Below are 18,125 nucleotides of genomic sequence, written 5' to 3'. Positions count from 1 at the left end.
ATGGTGGAAGAGGCTGCTGCCTCTCCGGGAAGGGCCGGGGAGCCTGGGGGCAGACAGCGCACCCCCGGAAGAGACCGCCCTCCGCACTGGACGGCCCTGCTGCGGAGGCCATCGCGCGGGGGCCCGAGCCCCGCTCCACGGCCTTGGCGTCGCGTGTGCGGCCGTTGGTCTTGGAGGTTGCGCCACCCCAGTGCCCCCCGTCTTCGCCCTGCGTGCCTCATGCGGAGGGAGGGCTCGCGTTTCCAGACGCATCCACTGTGGCCAGTGGCGTGACAGGACGTGCCTGCGCCCCCCGGGCCGTGCTCCGCTGCTCGCGCAGGCGGGAGGGAGGGCGAGGCGCGTGGACGCCCAGCGGCCCGTTCTCATTGCAGTGGTGGACAACAGCAGCAACTGGGCAGTGTGCGGGAAGAGCTGCGGGGTCATCTCCATGCCGCTGGCGGCCCGGGCCACCCACCGAGTCCACATGGAGGTGATGCCGCTGTTCGCGGGCTACCTGCCCCTGCCTGACGTCCGGCTGTTCAAGTACCTCCCCCACCACTCCACACACTCTTCACAGCTGGACGCCGGTAAGGACTCAGCCCGCAGCCCATCCGCGTTTACCCCACCGAGCCTAGGCGCCGCCCCCACTAGCTTCTCCCGCGTGCGGGGCAGTCAGCCAACACGGAGCTGCTCAGATAAAATACCCGAGTGGACACCAGGGAACCAGAACAACATGCGACAGCCAAAAGGCACAGGCAGCCGCGGCTTCGCGTTGGCCGCTTCCGCTGGTGAGGGCAGGACCGGCTCGCAGCTCCGGTCTCTGCTGCCGTGAGTCTCAGGAAGATCAGAGCGCGTGTCGCCAGCGCAGGGGGAACCTCTAAGTGTGCCCGGGCACGGGGGCTCACGCCTGTAATCCTAGCTACTTAGGAAGCGGAGGTCTGAGGACTGCAGTTGGAAGTGGGGCTGGGCAGGAAAACCCAGGAGACTCTTATCTCCAATTTACCACCAGAAAAAACCACCCAGCTGTAACGGGAGCTGTGGCTCACATGGTAGAACCCTAGCCTTGAGCAGCCCTGAGTTCAAGTTCAAGCACGCGCGTGCGTGCACGCACACACACACACACACACACACAGTGGTTTCTTCTGCACACGCGCTGCACCACTATGCGGCGGAAGGATTGTTGGCCACCCGTGCAGAGTGCGCGTTGGGTGGGCAGACAGGTGAGAGTGAACACGCAGGGCACGCCAGCCCCGCTGTGGCCAGGCCCCCGGGGCCCCCGCTGCCCAGGCAGTGCCTCACGCAGCACCCCGAGTTGAGGGTGGCCTTGCCTGCTGGGGGGGGGGGCCGCAGGGGGTACGACTTAGGCCGTGTTCTGTGTTGCACAGACAGCTGGATCGAGAACGACGGCCTGTCGGTGGACAAGCACCTGGACGACCAGCTGGACTGCGGCAGCGTGCGGAGCCGGGGCAGCGTGCACTCGGCGTCCAGCGGCGAGCTCAAGGGCCTGCCCATGCCCCGCCTCCAGGCCCTGCCCCCCGGCCAGGTCTTCAACGCCAGCGCCGGCACGCAGGTCCTGGTCATTCCCAGCCAAGACGACCACGTCCTGGAAGTGAGCATCACATGACACCCCCGACGGCTGCGCGCGCGGTCGGGGCTGTGGCGGGCTCGTTCTCTGTCCGCGCGCGCTAGCTCTAAGCAGACGGGGCGACCCTGCCTGGCCACAGAGGCACCGCGATGGCCGTGGAGCTGGCCGGAGGAGGCGCGCATCCCTTTATGTTGTCTGACCCGGGATCCATGGTTATTTTCTCATCCCACCCACACTGGTGTCCGCCAGCGTGTGCTCAGAGCCTCGGCCTCCCCCCTCCCGGACGGGCTGCTCCCCAAGCGTGCCGTCCTCCCTCTCTCCACCGCCGCAGCTTCCTGTCGGCGGGCTCTGTGCGCAGGTCACCGCCTTTGGGGGCCGCGCAGTCTTCTTGGACTCGGGCTCTCCTCGGGTCCGGGTCACCTAGCTGTGCTTTTCCACACTAACACCTCTGGGAGCAGTGGGCGGGGGGATAGGGTGGGGCTCGGAGGAGCCGTAACCCCGCTGTGCCTTGGAATGGCAGCGCCGTGGACTCTGGTGCCACCGTCTGGAGCCACGGAGCAGCTCGGTGCACAAGTGGGTTCGGAATAAATGTTTCTGTATTCCCGGTTCCCCTCGATGTCGATTGAATATCATATGCACTCGGAATTAAATATATATTTATTTTGATTGTCTTTATAAATGTGGGGGTTAATACGTTATTTTTCTCTCACTTTTAAAGTCTGTACATATAATTGTAGCTGTATAATCAACATCTTTCTTTGCACCTTAAGTCTTAGCAGTTCAGATGCTTCCTCTAGGGCGGGGAAGGAGGGCTCGGCGCTGGGCTGGCGGGAAGGGCGGGCCTGCGTGCCGCCTCCGCCCAGCCACCTGGGGCGGTGCACCGTACCAACGGGTTTACTTACTTTGGGTTGTAAATTCAATTGTACATATGGTTGATTCATTATTTTTAAAAGTACAGACTAACTGATGTAATGTTTATGTATAAGTTGCACCAAAAATCAAGGACAAAATAAATGTGCATTTCTTTTTACTGGCGTGAACATCACAGCTTGTAAATACGTGTTGTATGTAAGAAACCTTTTCAGCTCTCCAAAGCGATGTATTTTTGTACATATGACATGGAGTGGTGTGAATTCGTGGGCACGGCGTGGGAGTAGATGTTGGGTCTGGCAGCAGTGAGGCCTCAGTGAGGAACCGGAAGTGTGTGAGCCGGGGGCCCGGAAGCCTCCTTCAGCGCCACTGACCCTGCAGGCAGTGTGCTCTCGAGCCTGGTACCCACGATGAGCACAGACTGAGGCCAGGGCCACAGGCAGTCATTTCAGTATTCTGTATGTTGACTTTTCAATTGTTCAGCAAATAAAGATGGTGTGATTCCCCCCCCCCCCATGTCGTTATCATTTGTAAAAGCTGAGTTCGTAAAGAAGATAAATATCCACGAGTTTAAACTTTTAGGAAATCTCCCTTCCATGCAGTTTAAAACTAATAAACTTGATCAAACTAATAAGGCAAAATAGAACTTCAGACTCTAAGGAAAGTTCTTGGGCCCCTAAATAAGGTATTGTTGTTATCATCATGACCATCAAACTTGATGACCCATTAGATGACCCGGCCCGTGAACGAAGGGCCCTGAGGTTCAGTTCTATCAAAGAAGCTTCCAGTCCTCAGGGCCAGCCCTGAGATAGGACGCAACACCCCCTGTCCAAGTGTAGCTGTTTTGTGTTCTCCCTCAGTGGGTAGAAACAGGATTTGGTGTTCACAACTCTGACTTTCTTGTTTCTGTGTTCTCAGGGTGAGTTTTTCTAATTACGTCCATTTTGAGGAAGAGAAAAAAGGGAAACCTAAAATTGTTTTGGTCATTTCTTATGTGGAAATGGAAATCAAATCCTCCAGTTATTCAGAAGATCGTTTGCAAACTAAAATAAATACTTCGATCTTTAAAAAAAAATTCAAAAGCTAAGGTCGTTTTTGTGTCTTCATACTGGCCACAGGGTAGCTGGAGGGCTGTGTATGGGAAACGAGCTGGTTTTGTTTAGCTGTAGCAGATGCTGCCCGGGGGAACCAGTGGACCGTGTGCCTCAAGAGCAACACCCATGGTGCAGGTACCCTGGAGAGCACGTAGCAGCACATGGAAACCAGCTGATAATTTCTGTGAATTTCATGAGGGTCTCGGATGATCTGGAAAATGATTAATTGCGGATTCTAATGTGTGCACTGTGTTGAATCTGAAAAATAACTTGTACCTGTAGTTCTGTACTGCCGGCAGCGGGTCCGATTCCTATATTAAGTCTTGGGTGGCGAGAATAGAATCTCCACGGAAGAGCCCCTCTTCATCTTTTCCCCCAGTGTTTAAGATTACATTTTTAGAATGAAACTGAACAAGTGGGTACTGGTGGCTCACACCTGTAATCCTCGCCCCTCAGGAGGCTGAGATCTGAGGATGGTGGTTTGAGCCTAGGCAGGAAAGTCCCGGTGACTCAAAAACTGAAGGCGGCCCTGTGGCTCAAGTGGCAGAGCACCAGCCTTGGGGGGAAGAGCTCAGGGGCAGTGCCCAGGCCCGGAGTTCAAGACCCACAACCAGCAAAAAAGGAAGGACGGAGAGGAAAGCCCTGCACTGTTCCCTCTCCCCCCCCCCCCCCCCCCCACCGCCCAACCCATGGCAGTGGTGTCACAGGATCACTAGGGTTCTGAGAGGTGAGGCCATGCCAAGGTGGCCGCCCTCGCGGGGTTAATTCCGCCCATTCGTGATGACGGCGGGAGAGCCGGGTGGGCGGGGCCTCGGGGTGGGCGGGGCCCTGGAGGCTCCGCCCCGGGGCGGTGCTGCCTTTACAGGACGCAGGGGAAGTTGGAGGGGCGCTCTTCCGGAGTCCCGCCCCGGAAGCGTAGGGCGGGACTTCCTGTCTCCTGCCGGAAGTTGGTGCTGGAATTGAGATACACACGTGGGGCCGCCGGGATGAAGTTCGCTTACCGGGTGAGCGCAGCGGGGCGCGCGGGGGGCGCCCGGGCCGCGGACGCCCGGGCCGGGCTGGAGCCGCAGGCCCGGGGCTCGTGCCCCGCGGAAGGTCGCCGGGCCGGCGGGCGTCGGCCGGGGCGTCTCTCCCGGCGTTGAGACGGCCGCCCTTTCCCCTCAGTTCTCGAATTTGCTGGGCACCGTTTATCGGCATGGAGACTTAAACTTCACGCGCGATGGGAACTCGCTGATCAGCCCCGTGGGCAACAGAGTCACCGTGTTCGACCTGAAGAAGTAAGCGGGCCGCCAGGGGGGCGCCGAGGGCACGGCCGGTGGATTGCCAGCCGGTTCCCTTCACCCATTCCAGTGCCTGGGCTGGGCCTCCTGCACCCAAGACCCTGCCACTGCCCCTAAAGCTGGAACTCACCGGGAAGGGACCCTGCCCCTCCTGAGGGGGGGGGAGGAGCCGCTCACCATCAGCACTTCCCCGTTAGAGGAGGCCCCAGGGCCCTGGCGCCAGGGGTGCTAGACATGGTACCCCAAGTCATCATGCCATGGGCAGGCCTCGAGCAGCCAGCCTGGCAGCTGGGGGGGGAGGGGCTTTGCTTAGGTTGGGCTGTGTAGCTCCCTTCTTGTCCTGTCGGAAGAACCCCACTCCTTCCCACAGTTGTTGGAAGGTCTTGGGCTGACCCTCTGCAGCCTGAGCAAGACTTCTGTTTGTGAGACTGCTTAGGTCTGCTTACTCACAAACCCAAGCTGGGTAGCCTTGGGCTTCAGTTTCCCCATCTTCCTACAAGACTGGTCTGTGAGCAGTGTTTCCATTTTGTTTAAAGGGTCTCTCTAGGTGAAGAAGGACATGTTGAAGAAAACCTGGACAATAAGACAACTAGAACCTGGTCCTGACTCTTAGAGATGTGTCCAGTTTTTCTCTTAACATTTGTTTTTTCTTTTTTTTTTTTTGGTGCTACTCCTGAGGCTTCAACTCAGGGCCTGGGCACTGTCCCTATGATTATTTTTCTCAAGACTAGCACTCTGCCACTTGAGCCACAGCTCCACTTCTGGCTTTTTCCAAATAGTTTATTGGGAGATGAGAGTCTCACGGACTTTCCTGCCTGGGATGGCTTCAAACAGTCATCCTTAGATCTCAGCCTCCTGAGTAGGAGGCACTCAGCACGAAGCAGTGCCTGGGCTGTACCATTCCCCAGACCTAGTTCAGGGGCAGTTTGGGAGAAGGTCCAGGGTAAGAGGTGAACTGTGGTCCAGTGGGCCCTTGGTGAGCCCGGCTGCTGATCTGTTTCTGGGCTCTGTCCCTTGTCTGATGGCACTGTGCTCTATGGTTTTTGCCTTCTGCAGCAACAGATCAAACACTCTGCCTCTGGCCACAAAGTACAACATCAAGTGTGTGGGGCTGTCCCCCGACGGCCGTCTGGCCATCCTCGTGGATGAAGGTGACGCCCTGCCTTGGGTGTGGGAGGATGGGGTCACCGGGGTTCCAGGTGGCGGTCGGGTCCCCTGGGGCCAGGCTGTCTGGGGGGTGGCTCTGCGTCCTCTGCGCCCTGTGCTAATAGTGGTGGGGGCAGAGGTGGTCACCATCTCTCTTGGAGTTAGTGCTTGGGGCCCCAGGGAGGCATGCAGAGCCACCCTCTGGTTTAGCCCTGTGTGTGAAGCTGTGAAGCAAGTGCCCAGTCTGGGGATGATTCCAGGGGTGCCACAGGGTCACACCCTGGCCTCTTGCAGGGGGCGCCGCGCTGCTGGTCAGCCTGGTCTGCAGGTCGGTGCTGCACCACTTCCACTTCAAGGGCTCTGTGCATAGCGTCTCCTTCTCCCCCGACGGCAGGTAAGGGCACTGGCTGCCGGGCCAACTGCTGCTCCTTCCGCGTGGGCCTGGGGTGTTTACCTGGGCACAGGCTTCCCCTGCGTAGTAGACGAGGAGGCAGGTACCCGGTGCCAGCTTCTGGATAGCGCCTGCATTCCTGGTTCTCTTGCAGGAAATTTGTTGTCACCAAGGGCAACATTGCGCAGATGTACCATGCTCCCGGGAGGAAGCGAGAATTCAACGCGTTCGTCTTGGACAAAACCTACTTTGGACCCTATGACGAGACGACGTGCGTTGACTGGACGGACGACTCCAGGTGAGGCGCTGGGGCCTGCGGTGTGCTCAGTGCTTGTGGAGACCTTCTCCTGGGAGCTCCCCTGGGGACCAGGAAGCGGACTCGGGTCAGGTCTGCACCTGCCTTTGTCACTAGAAACTGGCAACAGAATGGGGCAGTTCCACCTGCCCTTGTCTTAGTTTATTTGTTTTGTTTTTGTTGCCAGTCCTGCGCTTGAACTCAGGGCCTGAGCACTGTCCCTGGCTTCTTTTTGCTCAAGGCTAGCACTCTGCCACTTGAGCCACAGCGCCACTTCTGGCTTTTGTCTATATATGTGGTGCTGAGGAATTGAACCCAGGGCTTCACGTATATGAGGCAAGCACTCTACCACTAGGCCATATCCCCATCCCCAACCGCCTGCACTTGTCTTAAACACCAGGCCAGCCAGCGGTGATGTCGGGATGGGTCCTTGGCTGCCCTGTCCCGAGTTGTCTGGAGTCTCGGTTTTCCTTGACCACAGCTGCTGGTGCTGGTGCGGCGCTGGCCATGCCTCTGCCTGCTTCCGGCACTCGTGCTGGCCCCGGTCAGGAGTGCCGGCTGTGTGTGTCAGCTTGCTGAGCCAGGGCCAGGCGCCCACATCGCTGAGACTTCCTGTGCCTCTGACACGGTGACGGTGTAGCCTCACTCCTGTGTGGGAACAGTTTTCTCGGATGGGGCATATCATGTGTGTCTTTGGAGGAGTCGCTCCTGTCCCAGCAAAGGCATGGGGTGGAAGCCGCTGATGTCCAGAGGAGCCCTCTGTGTGGGGCACCGACCGTGTGCGTGTGTGTGTGCGTGTGTGTGTGTGCGTGTGTGTGTGTGTGTGTGTGTGTGTGTGTGTGTGTGTGTGTGTGTGTGGTGGTCTTAGCCTACTGCAGACTCCACGGGGCTCAGGTGGTCTCAGCCGCTACGAGTCCTGAGCAGCTCCCGCCCCTTCTTTCAGGTGCTTTGTGGTCGGGAGCAAAGACATGTCCACGTGGGTGTTTGGAGCCGAGCGCTGGGACAACCTCATTTACTACGCACTGGGGGGACACAAGGATGCCATCGTGGCCTGCTTCTTTGAGGCGGACAGCCTGGACGTGAGTCTGTCCCGAGAGCCCCTGCGCGTGGCCCTGGGCCGACGGGACGGGACGGGACGGAGCTGCCCCCGAGGTGAGGGCGGGAGGGGCCCACACGTGCTGCGCTTCCCTTGCAGCTCTACTCCCTCAGCCAGGACGGAGCCCTGTGCGTGTGGCAGTGCGACACGGCCCCCGAGGGCCTGCGGCTGAAGGCCCCCACGGGCTGGAGGGCAGACCTGCTGCAGCGCCAGGGGGACGGGGAGGGGGAGTTGGAGGAGGAGGAGGAGGAGGAAGGGGAAAAAGAAACCACCATCCGGGGGAAGGCCATGCCCACCGAGCAGGAGAAGGCGGGAAAAGTGAAATACTCGCGCCTGGCCAAGTAGGTCTCTCGAGGGTGGGTGTCTGGGTACGGGCGCTCCTGCCATGGGGGGGGAGGGCTCTCCCGCCCTCGGCGACTCCCCCAAATCGTGCACCTCCTAGAGGCGTGGGCACCTGGAGGCTGTGGGCTTAGGACTGAGACCCACTGGGTGCTTGAGGCACCGAGACCGTCCGTGACGCACCGTCTCGGAGGCCCCCGGGTCTGTGAGAGCTGATGTCAGGGAAGTGGAAGTGGGGCCTGGGGGCAGGACATCCACACCGGCTCGACGTGGGGTGCCGTGGGGGCTGAGGCCTCCGCTGGAGGGGAAGGAGCACGGTGAGGGTGGGTCTCGATGCACGCGCCCCCCCCCCCCCCCCCGACTAAGGGCACCGCCATGCTGGTGGGGGCGGCCTGTCAGCACGGGGGGGGGGGGGGGGGCCATGGGGCGGGGCGTCCGGAGGGAGCAGGTGCCCTGGAGAGAAGGGGGCGTGGCACAGTGCTGCCCCGCCGCGCGGCCGGCCTCTGGCCTGGGGCTGCCATCACATGGACTCGCTCCTTCCCTGTTCCCGACGCCGACCCCCCAACCCAGGTACTTCTTCAATAAAGAAGGAGACTTCAACAACCTCACCGCCGCCGCCTATCACAAGAAGACCCACCTGTTGGTCACGGGCTTTGCTTCTGGAATCTTCCACCTGCATGAGCTCCCGGAGTTCAACCTCATCCACTCCCTGAGGTGAGCCTCCCTGGGGGGTTCCCGGGGTGGCCCGGGGCGGGGCGAGCGTGCCGACCCTCCTGTCCTCTCTGTCCTCTGCAGCATCTCCGACCAGAGGGTCTCCTCGGTGGCCATCAACAGCTCTGGGGACTGGATCGCGTTTGGCTGCTCGGGTGCGTCTCCCTGCCCCGGGGATCGCGTTTGGCTGCTGGGGGCGTCTCCCTGCCCCGGGGATCGCGTTTGGCTGCTGGGGGCGTCTCCCTGCCCCGGGGATCGCGTTTGGCTGCTGGGGGCGTCTCCCTGCCCCGGGGATCGCGTTTGGCTGCTCGGGGGCGTCTCCCTGCCCCGGGGCGCAGAGCCGGGGGCCGCGGCCTCGCCTTGCTGGGACGGGGCCTTGCCGGTGGCGGTGGCTCCCGGGGACGCCGTGCTCTCTTACCGGCACGCGGGCCCCGCTGGCTCCTCCTGGAACCGCCTAGGCCGCGGCTTCTGGAGAGCTGCGGGGTGGGGGGTGGGCGTGGGGTCTCGGGGTGCGGGGCCCCGTCTGGTGCTGAGCGCGGGCTGGGGCGGGGGCGGTGTGCTGCAGGCCTGGGCCAGCTGCTGGTGTGGGAGTGGCAGAGCGAGTCCTACGTCCTCAAGCAGCAGGGCCACTTCAACAGCATGGTGGCGCTGGCCTACTCCCCGGACGGCCAGTACCTCGTCACTGGCGGGGACGACGGCAAGGTGGGTGCGGGGGGCGGGGGCTCCTCCAGGCCCGGAGGTGTGAGCGGGGCTGGGGGCGGGGAGGCGGGAGCCTCTTCAGGCGGCCCGGGCGTGGGCAGGGGGTGGGGTGCCGGGGTGCGTAGCTCCTGCGCTCTCCCTGCAGGTGAAGCTCTGGAACACCCTCAGTGGCTTCTGCTTCGTCACTTTCACGGAGCACTCGAGTGGCGTCACGGGCGTGACGTTCACGGCCACGGGCCGCGTCGTGGTGACCTCGTCCATGGACGGCACCGTGCGAGCCTTCGACCTTCACAGGCGAGGCCTCCCCTCTGCGGGCAGGGCTGCGGGGGGAGGGCAGGGGAGGGGCGCGGGGCAGGGCTGCAGATGGGGAGGGGAGGGGCGCGGGCAGCGGAGGAGGCCGCTGACACGGGGCTGGGCCGGCAGGTACCGGAACTTCCGCACCTTCACGTCCCCGCGCCCCACCCAGTTCTCCTGCGTGGCTGTGGACTGCAGCGGAGAGATCGTGGCTGCGGGCGCCCAGGACGCCTTCGAGGTCTTCGTGTGGTCCATGCAGACAGGCAGGCTTCTCGACGTAAGCGCCCGTCATCCCGCCGGGCTGTCCTCAGGGTGTCGAGGTGCTGGGGGGCTGCGCAGGGCTCGAGCGCTGGCGGGGGTTCCGGGGCCCCTTCGCCTCCCTGGGGGTGGGTAAGGAGCAGGACTGGAGGCTTCGGCCGGCCGCTTCCCCTGAGCACCCCTCCCCTGGCCTCTTCTGTCCCCTGCCGCTCTAGGTCTTGTCTGGCCACGAGGGTCCCATTAGCGGTCTGAGCTTTAACCCCATGAAGTCCATCCTGGCCAGTGCCTCCTGGGACAAGACAGTCCGCCTGTGGGACATGTTTGATAGCTGGAGAACCAAGGAGACACTCGCCCTGTCCTCTGATGGTAGCCGGAGCCCGGGGCACAACGGGGAGGCGGGGTGGGGGGCGGGGGCTCTGCTCGCGTCCAGCCTTGGTCCTCCTCCTCCTCCTCCCGTCTCGCTCTGCCTTGTTTCCGGCGTGTCTGAGCCGGTGCAGGGCGAGCCTGGGCGAAGCTCCCTCCCCTGCCGGGTTAGCCTGGGAGCCCTGGGTCTTCGCTGAGGCTCCTACTTGCTCTCTGGAGCTGCCTTGAGCGTGACCCCTGTCCCCCGGGACGTGACCCGCGAGAAGGCCGAGGCTCTGTGGACCACTGCGGGTGGCCCAGGGGCTGCCGCCGCCTCGCCTCCTGTGCCCGAGCTGCCCCCCGCCCGCCCGCCTCCCTGCCGGCCAGGCTGCCCCGTGGCGGGCCCGTAGAACCTGAGCCCGCTGCACGCCCGTGCCTTGCCCACCAGAGCTGGTACTTTTCCCAGAGGGGGTTTCGCTGGGCTCTTCCCGGGGCCTGACTTGGTTTCCCTCCAGCCTTGGCAGTGACGTTTCGGCCTGATGGTGCGGAGCTGGCTGTGGCCACCCTCAACTCCCAGATCACCTTCTGGGACCCCGAGAACGCTGTGCAGACCGGCTCCATCGAGGGCAGGCGCGACCTCAAGACGGGCAGGAAGGAGCTGGACAAGGTCACAGCCAAGCACTCAGCCAAGGGCAAGTGAGTGCCGGGCGCCGGGCACCGCGGTGGTGCTGGGTGGGCCTCGTCCCGGAGCACAGTTCTCGCTCCGAGCTTCCTGAAGCGGCTCCCCAAAAGACGCGGGGGGTGCCCAGGCCTGCCCTCGCCAGCCGCGGGGTGTCCAGACCTGCCCTTGCCAGCCGCGGGGTGTCCAGACCTGCCCTTGCCAGCCGCGGGGTGTCCAGACCTGCCCTTGCCAGCCACGGGGTGTCCAGACCTGCCCTTGCCAGCCGCGGGGTGCCCAGGCCTGCCCTTGCCAGCCGCGGGGTGTCCAGACCTGCCCTTGCCAGCTGCGGGTGTCCAGGGAGTGCAGAGGGCCTGGGAAGGTCCCAGCCCATCCTGCACGCTGTGCGTGAGCTCCTGTCCACGCGCGGCGTGGCGTCCGCTTACTGTGGAATCGAGCCCTTTCCCAGCGGCCCCGGCCCTGCCTTTTGTCTCCGCTGCCTGTGGGGGGCCGGTGTCTGCTGCCCGTCTCTGGTGGGCAGCTCCGTGTGCAGGGCCGTGGCATCGTCTGTGCGACGGGCAGGGCCCTGCGCTCTGCAGGTCTCGGTGGCCTTGGACACAAGTCTTAGGTGGCGATGGCATTCCTTCTCTCCCCCGTTGGGCCGCCTGACCGCGGGTCGCTGCCCTGGTCTTGGCCCCTGGCTTGGCCTCGGCCCCATTCCGGCTGTGGGAGCCGCAGAGCCTGCTCAGAGGCCCGGGAGGGCTGACGGCGGTGTGCCGCTTGCTGTGTGTGTGGCCAGCACCCCACAGTCCCGCGCTGCCCCCCGCAGCCCGCCGGGCCCCTCGTCAGGGAAGTTGGTCTGTGCCCCGCACGGCGAGGCGGGGGGCTCGCCTCTGGGCCTCCACGTGGCCTCGGTGCGCTGAGCGCCCGCGTCCTCCGCCCAGGGCCTTCACCACGCTGTGCTACTCTGCGGACGGCCAGAACATCCTCGCCGGAGGCATGTCCAAGTATGTGTGCCTCTACCACGTGCGCGAGCAGATCCTGGTGAAGCGGTTCGAGCTCTCCTGCAACTTTTCTCTGGACGCCATGGAGGTGAGCGGTGGTGCCGGGCCGCAAGGTGCCACGGAAGCTCCCGGGGGGGGGGGGGCCCGGGAGGTCGTGAGAGCCCGCGCATGCGCCGTGGCCGCCCCCGGGGGGGGGTGCGGGGGGGCGTGCCCAGCGCATGCGCCGTGGCCGCCCCAGGGGGGGGTGCGGGGGGGCGTGCCCAGCACATGCGCCGTGGCCGCCCCTGTGGGGGGAGGCGCGGGGGGCGTGCCCAGCGCATGCGCCGTGGCCGCCCCCGGGGGGTGCGGGGGGGCGTGACCAGCGCATGCGCCGTGGCCGCCCCTGTGGGGGGGTGCGGGGAGCGTGCCCAGCGCATGCGCCGTGGCCGCCCCTGTGGGGGGGTGCGGGGGGCGTGACCAGCGCATGCGCCGTGGCCGCCCCTGTGGGGGGTGCGGGGGGCGTGCCCAGCGCATGCGCCGTGGCCGCCCCTGTGGGGGGGTGCGGGGGGGCGTGCCCAGCGCCCTGCAAGGGCGGGAACCCTGGAAGGAGGCCCTGGTGGGCCCCGCCCAGCACAGCCCGGTGCAGGAGGTCTGCCTCACAGTCCCACGGGCGGGCCCCTGTCCCGCTCACCACGCCCCTCGCGGGCCCCGTGCGCTGCAGGACGGTGGGCAGAGGGTGCAGGAGCCGCCACGGCCACCATTCAGACAGGCCCCGCCTAGCGCGCACGCTTCTGCATCCGGGGAAAAACTGTCCTTGGGGTTTGCCCGAGGAGCGGCTCCCCCGGTGCCAGGGCCCGCAGCTGCCCCGGTGCCAGGGCCCGCGGCTGCCCCGGTGCCAGGGCCCGCGGCTCCCCCGGTGCCAGGGCCCGCGGCTCCCCCGGTGCCAGGGCCCGCGGCTCCCCCGGTGCCAGGGCGTGCGGCTCTCCCGGTGCCAGGGCCCGCGGCTCCCCCGGTGCCAGGGCCCGCGGCTCCCCCGGTGCCAGGGCCCGCGGCTGCCCCGGTGCCAGGGCGTGCGGCTCTCCCGGTGCCAGGGCCCGCGGCTCCCCCGGTGCCAGGGCCCGCGGCTCCCCCGGTGCCAGGGCCCGCGGCTCCCCCGGTGCCAGGGCCCGCGGCTCCCCCGGTGCCAGGGCGTGCGGCTCTCCCGGTGCCAGGGCCCGCGGCTCCCCCGGTGCCAGGGCGTGCGGCTCCCCCGGTGCCAGGGCGTGCGGTGCCGGCGTGTGGGCGGGTCCCTCGCGCACGCCCTGGGCTGTGAGCAGAGCAGCCGCTGGGCGTGCGCACCGTGGTTAGTCCGCCGGTGGCCACCGCTGGGCCTGGCCGCGCCTGGAGACCTGTGTGGAAAGGAGAAGCGGAGGTGCCCACTGCCCCTGCTCTTCCAGGAATTCCTGAACCGGAGGAAGATGACGGAGTTCGGCAACCTGGCCCTCATCGACCAAGATGCCGGGGAGGAAAACGGGGTTGCAGTTCCACTGCCTGGGGTCAAGAAAGGTGCGTGGAGGCCCTGTGCCCGTGCTGCGCCAGTCCTGGCGGCAGCCGCGCTCCCTGGCTGGCACTCCGCATCGTGGCGTCTGGTGGGACGGAGCAGTGGCGGGGGGCCCCCAGTCGCCTGCCTCCTGGGGTGGGAGGGCCCCCCTGTGCGGCTGAGCCCTACCAGCCGCTCCACGGACCCAGTGCTGCTGCACGGGGTGCGAGGGGGACTCGGGGACCTGCACCCGGGCACCAGGTACGCCAGAGCCTCCCTGCAGCCCCCGCCCCGCACTGCACAGTGAGTCCACCCTAGGCTGGGGAAAACCTGCTGAGCCACCAGCGCCGTGTGCTGACCCGGCGCGGCTGCCTTGGGAGCCTCGTCCGCGGGTGTGCAGCCCCGGGGCGGCCAGCGGCGCCTGAGCAGCCTCGGGCAGGGGAGCGCAAGTGCTGCTTCCCGCTGCCCTTGGTGCAGGCCCGGGGGCCGGGGCCGAGCCGCTGCTCTTGGTGCAGGCCCGGGGGCCGGGGGCCGGGCCGCTGCCCTCGGTGCAGGCCCGGGGGCCGAGCCGCTGGCCTTGGTGCAGGCCCGGGGGCCGGGGGCCGGGCCGCTGCCCTCGGTGCAGGCCCGGGGGCCGGGGGCCGGGCCGCTGCCCTCGGTGCAGGCCCAGGGGCCAGGGGCCGAGCCGCTGGCCTTGGTGCAGGCCCGGGGGCTGGGGCCGAGCCGCTGGCCTTGGTGTGTCCCCACGGCAAGCCGCAGCGGCCATGGGGTGCCCTGAAGGGTGGCCCCCGTGTGTCAGGTGAGTGGCTGGGACCTGCTGCCCAGTAACCGCAGCCCATCCCTCCCAGGTGACATGAGCTCTCGCCACTTTAAGCCAGAAATCAGAGTGACTTCACTGAGCTTCTCCCCCACCGGTGAGCTGTGGCTAGTTGATCCTCGCGTGCGTTCTCGGGCCTTTTTCTCAGTGTGAGGCCAGCTGCAGAGCTTCTGGCAGATTCTGCGGGCTTTGTCCCTGTGGGTACTCGCGGGCCACATGGTCTTCCTCACCCGGGGGACGTGTCTGTGCAGCTCTGCCGGAGCCCCCATGCCCTTGACTACTCCACGGGCGCTCTCCCACCCTGCCCCTCCCAGAGGCCTGCGCCCTGGGGCCCTGCCTGGGTCTGGAGGCCGACAGGGCGGGCCCGTTGGGGAAACCCACGCCCCCTGGAAGCACAGCGGCACTTGTGTGAGGCCCTCAGCCAGCACGAGGCCCGCACAGATGGTGGGAGGGCGGTTGACGGGTGGGTGGGTGTCCCATGTGGGCCCGCCGGGAGCCGGTCTCGGGGCCACGTGGGGGCCGGGGGCCGGGTCTCGGGGCCACGTGGGGGCCGGGGGCCGGGCATCGGGGTCACGGGTCTCGGGGCCACGTGGGGGCCGGGGGCCGGGCCTCGGGGTCACAGGTCTCAGGGCCACGTGGGGGCCGGGGGCCGGGCATCGGGGTCACGGGTCTCGGGGTCACGTGGGTGCCTCCCGGGCACGGTGGCAGCCTAAGCAGCTGCGGCAGGGCCCTGTGCCCCGGGCGACAGCTGGCTGGCACAGGCACGGCGGGTCGCCTGCCTCCAGGGGGCGCCCGTCTCCCCTCCCGCAGGGCCCCAGGGCGAGCAGGCCATTTTCAGTTGCGAAGCCCCTCGGCTGCTCTCTCCCTAGGGCGCTGCTGGGCCGCCACCAGCACGGAGGGGCTCCTCGTCTTCTCCCTGGACGCCCAGATGCTCTTTGACCCCTTTGAGCTGGACACCAGCGTCACCCCTGGGCGCATCCGAGAGGCGCTGCGGCGGCAGGACTTCGCCCGGGCCATCCTCATGGCCTTCCAGCTCAACGAGAAGAAGCTGGCCCAGGAGGCCCTGGAGGCCGTGCCCCCCGACGAGAGTGAGCCAGGGGTGCGGGTCTGCCGAGGCCAGGGGCCCACCCTTCCCCAGACTCGGCTCTGAGCCCAGTCCTGCTCACAGTCCAGGTGATCGGCGCGTCTCTCCCGGAGCTGTACGTGGACAAGGTGCTCGAGTTCTTGGCCTCCTGCTTTGAAGGGTCCCATCACCTTGAGTTCTACCTCCTGTGGACGCAGAGCCTGCTGGTGTCACACGGACAGAGGCTCAAGTCCAGGTAGGGTGGGCTCGCCGCTGCCCCCTGCTGGCGGGCTGGGTCCCCGTCCCGGCTGCACTCAGCGCGTGTCTCCTTCGCAGGGCAGGGCAGGTGCTGCCCATGGTCCAGTTTCTTCAGAAGGGCCTGCAGCGGCACCTGGACGACATGGCTAAGCTGTACGTGCGCGGGCCGCGGGGCTGGGGGCGGCGGAGGGCGGGCATCGCGGGTTCCGGGCCGGGATTGCTCCCGCGTCTTCTGACTGGGGAGAAGGCTCCGGGCTGGAGGCGCGAGTTCTCCCTCCCTCCTGCCAATGGGCCGCGGCCCGCCTTGGTGCGGCTACAGGACGGAGGGTGCCGTGGCTCCTAATGCCGCTGGAGGAGTTGGGCGGGCGGGCTGACGAGGGGCAGACGCTCATCTGGAGTTGCATGTCGCGTGGGCAGTGGACGCTGGTCACGGCCTCGGGGCCAGGCGGCCTGGGCTCCTGGGATATGGCCGCTTCTACCTGCACAGGGCTTCCCAGCAGGGGAGTGGGGATGGGCTCCAGCCAGCCAGCCCACCAAGGTCGGCTCTTGGTGTCTGTGCACCTCTGCCCCTACACACCCCTCAGGCAGAGCCTGGACTATAAAACCAGATTGTCCTGACGAGAGACAGCCGGGCTTACGCGAGGCCTCCTCTCTGTCCAGTGCCCCGGTGTCTGTGCCCTGTGGTCCCATGGGCCTCTGTCTTCTGGGTCTCAGCTCTAGCGGGAGCCCTCCTCCGCCTGCCTTTCCTCCGATGGCCCTGTAGGAAGGCTGAGGCTGCAGGGGCCGTGCCGCTCTCTGGTCTTTCTAGGGAGGCCCCGTGCCTTCCCCCACTGTAGGAGAGAGGAATCCTTCTCGGCCTCCGGTGCCAGCACCGGCTTTGGATCGATTTAGAGTCCTGTGTCCTGTGTAAACGGCCACATCACCACCCGTGCAGGGGTGCGGCTCTTGGGTGCGAGTTGTGTCTCCTCGCTTTTGCTCTTGCCAGCAGTGCCGTGGGGTGAAGGGGCAACGTCATGGTCCCGTGAGTGTGGAGAGCTAGCTGGTGCAGAACGCGCCCTTCCTCCCCGAGTGACTTGCCGAGGGCCAGGAGGCGAGCACGGGCAGGCCGCTGCTCCAGAGGCCAGGAGGCGTGGGCATGGGGACGAGGCGGCGGCTGGAGCAGACACAGTTCACCCGCTCCATGCCAGGGGGTGGGGGTGGGGGGCTTGTGCTGACCTGGCCCCATGCCCACAGCTGTGACTGGAACCGCTACAATATCCAGTACGCTCTGGCAGTGTCCAAGCAGCGGGGCATAAAACGAGCCCTGGAGTCGCCAAGACCGGAGGAAGAGGAGGAGTCATCAGATGAGGACAGTTTGCACCTACTCAGAGAAGCCGGCGGTGACGATGAAGCGGGGATGCTGGTGTAGATCGCCTCCTGATGGTTGCCCTGAACCTTCCAGACAACCCGTGGAGCCTTTGTGCCGCCCGGGTCCGGGACGCGGAGCTCCAGAGCTCTGAGACGCCCTGCTGGGGGTAGAGACTCGCCGCCGCTGTGAGCCCGCGGGTGCCGGGGTGGGCCCGTGGGCAGCCGGCCCAGGAGGCCGGGGGTGCGGGTAACTGGACTTGGCCTCCCCGAGGGGAGAGAGGCTCATGTTTGTGGTGTAGATAGCCCCGCGAGGAGCCCGGACATCAAACACGACCTTTTACAGATGTGAGGACTTGGGTCTACACTTGCGGCATAATGTGTTTACTGCAGTGCGCTGTGGGTGTGCGAGGCGGAACCGGGCAACTCGGTGCACAGCGGCCGGGCTGCGACCCAGGACGGCGGGCGCTGCCGTGCCCACCCGCCCGCCCCGCGGAGGAGCCGGGCCTTCCCGGGTGCCCACCCGCCCGCCCCGCGGAGGAGCCGGGCCTTCCCGGGGTGCCCACCCGCGCCCGCCCCGCGGAGGAGCCGGGCCTTCCCGGGGTGCCCACCCGCGCCCGCCCCGCGGAGGAGCCGGGCCTTCCCGGGGTGCCCACCCGCGCCTGGCGCCACCGGGCCGCTCGCTTTGTGGCCCCCGAGTCGCCAGATGCCCCATCAGGGCTTTTCTGGGAAGCGCCTCCCAGCCCGGCGGGGGCACGGGCCGCGGCCCCCCTCCCCCCCCTTTGCCTGGAGACCTGGACCCGCCCCGCCGCCCCCAGATCGCCCGGCCTGCAGCGGCTAGCGAGAGCGGGGAAGGCCCAGCGCCGGGGCCCGGGCCCGGCCCAGACCTGGGAGGCGCGGCTGGTGCCCGGCCCCGTTCCTGCCGCGGTCACCGAGACCCCGGAGGCTTCCCGCGGGCCTCCGGCAGCGGCCGGGCCGGGCCAGCCCTCCCCAGCTCCGGGGGCGAGGGGGGGGACGTGCGCGCGCCTGTGCGTGCGTGCGCGTGCACGGCGGGGACGCACCGGAGACTGCCCCCACCGCAGCGGCGCGCCTTGGCGGCCCGCG

The 18,125-nt window shown here is 66.2% G+C and overlaps 2 protein-coding genes across 2 annotated transcripts in view; both read left to right on the top strand.

Moving 5' to 3' along the window:
- The window catches only part of Trappc10 (trafficking protein particle complex subunit 10), a 61,091-nt gene extending 58,145 nt beyond the window's left edge, over positions 1 to 2,946 (top strand). The window contains 2 exon segments of the mRNA XM_048346159.1: positions 372 to 566; positions 1,365 to 2,946. Coding sequence (XP_048202116.1) covers positions 372 to 566; positions 1,365 to 1,603 — 434 coding nt within the window. The 3' untranslated portion in view covers positions 1,604 to 2,946.
- A 1,509-nt stretch (positions 2,947 to 4,455) lies between these two features.
- On the top strand, positions 4,456 to 17,350 carry Pwp2 (PWP2 small subunit processome component). The gene is made up of 21 exons (XM_048346158.1): positions 4,456 to 4,532; positions 4,693 to 4,805; positions 5,865 to 5,959; positions 6,249 to 6,348; positions 6,500 to 6,643; positions 7,584 to 7,719; positions 7,836 to 8,077; positions 8,646 to 8,789; positions 8,871 to 8,941; positions 9,352 to 9,488; positions 9,631 to 9,779; positions 9,909 to 10,056; positions 10,253 to 10,403; positions 10,895 to 11,075; positions 11,982 to 12,129; positions 13,457 to 13,565; positions 14,388 to 14,453; positions 15,226 to 15,444; positions 15,525 to 15,675; positions 15,756 to 15,830; positions 16,911 to 17,350. Exons 1-21 carry the CDS (start codon positions 4,515 to 4,517, stop codon positions 17,083 to 17,085), a joined length of 2,772 nt encoding a protein of 923 aa, XP_048202115.1. The 5' UTR covers positions 4,456 to 4,514; the 3' UTR covers positions 17,086 to 17,350.
- Positions 17,351 to 18,125: the final 775 nt, after the last annotated feature.

Source organism: Perognathus longimembris, chromosome 5 (assembly GCF_023159225.1).
Source record: "Perognathus longimembris pacificus isolate PPM17 chromosome 5, ASM2315922v1, whole genome shotgun sequence".
Taxonomy (NCBI): Eukaryota; Metazoa; Chordata; class Mammalia; order Rodentia; family Heteromyidae; genus Perognathus; species Perognathus longimembris.
This window is presented reverse-complemented; position numbering and strand designations above follow the sequence as displayed.

Bases quoted from the DNA above. Each gene is read 5' to 3' on its own strand.
- Pwp2 (XM_048346158.1), top strand. The intron at 11,076-11,981 runs GTGAGTGCCGGG...TCCTCCGCCCAG, and splicing joins AAGCACTCAGCCAAGGGCAA to GGCCTTCACCACGCTGTGCT. The intron at 13,566-14,387 runs GTGCGTGGAGGC...CATCCCTCCCAG, and splicing joins ACTGCCTGGGGTCAAGAAAG to GTGACATGAGCTCTCGCCAC.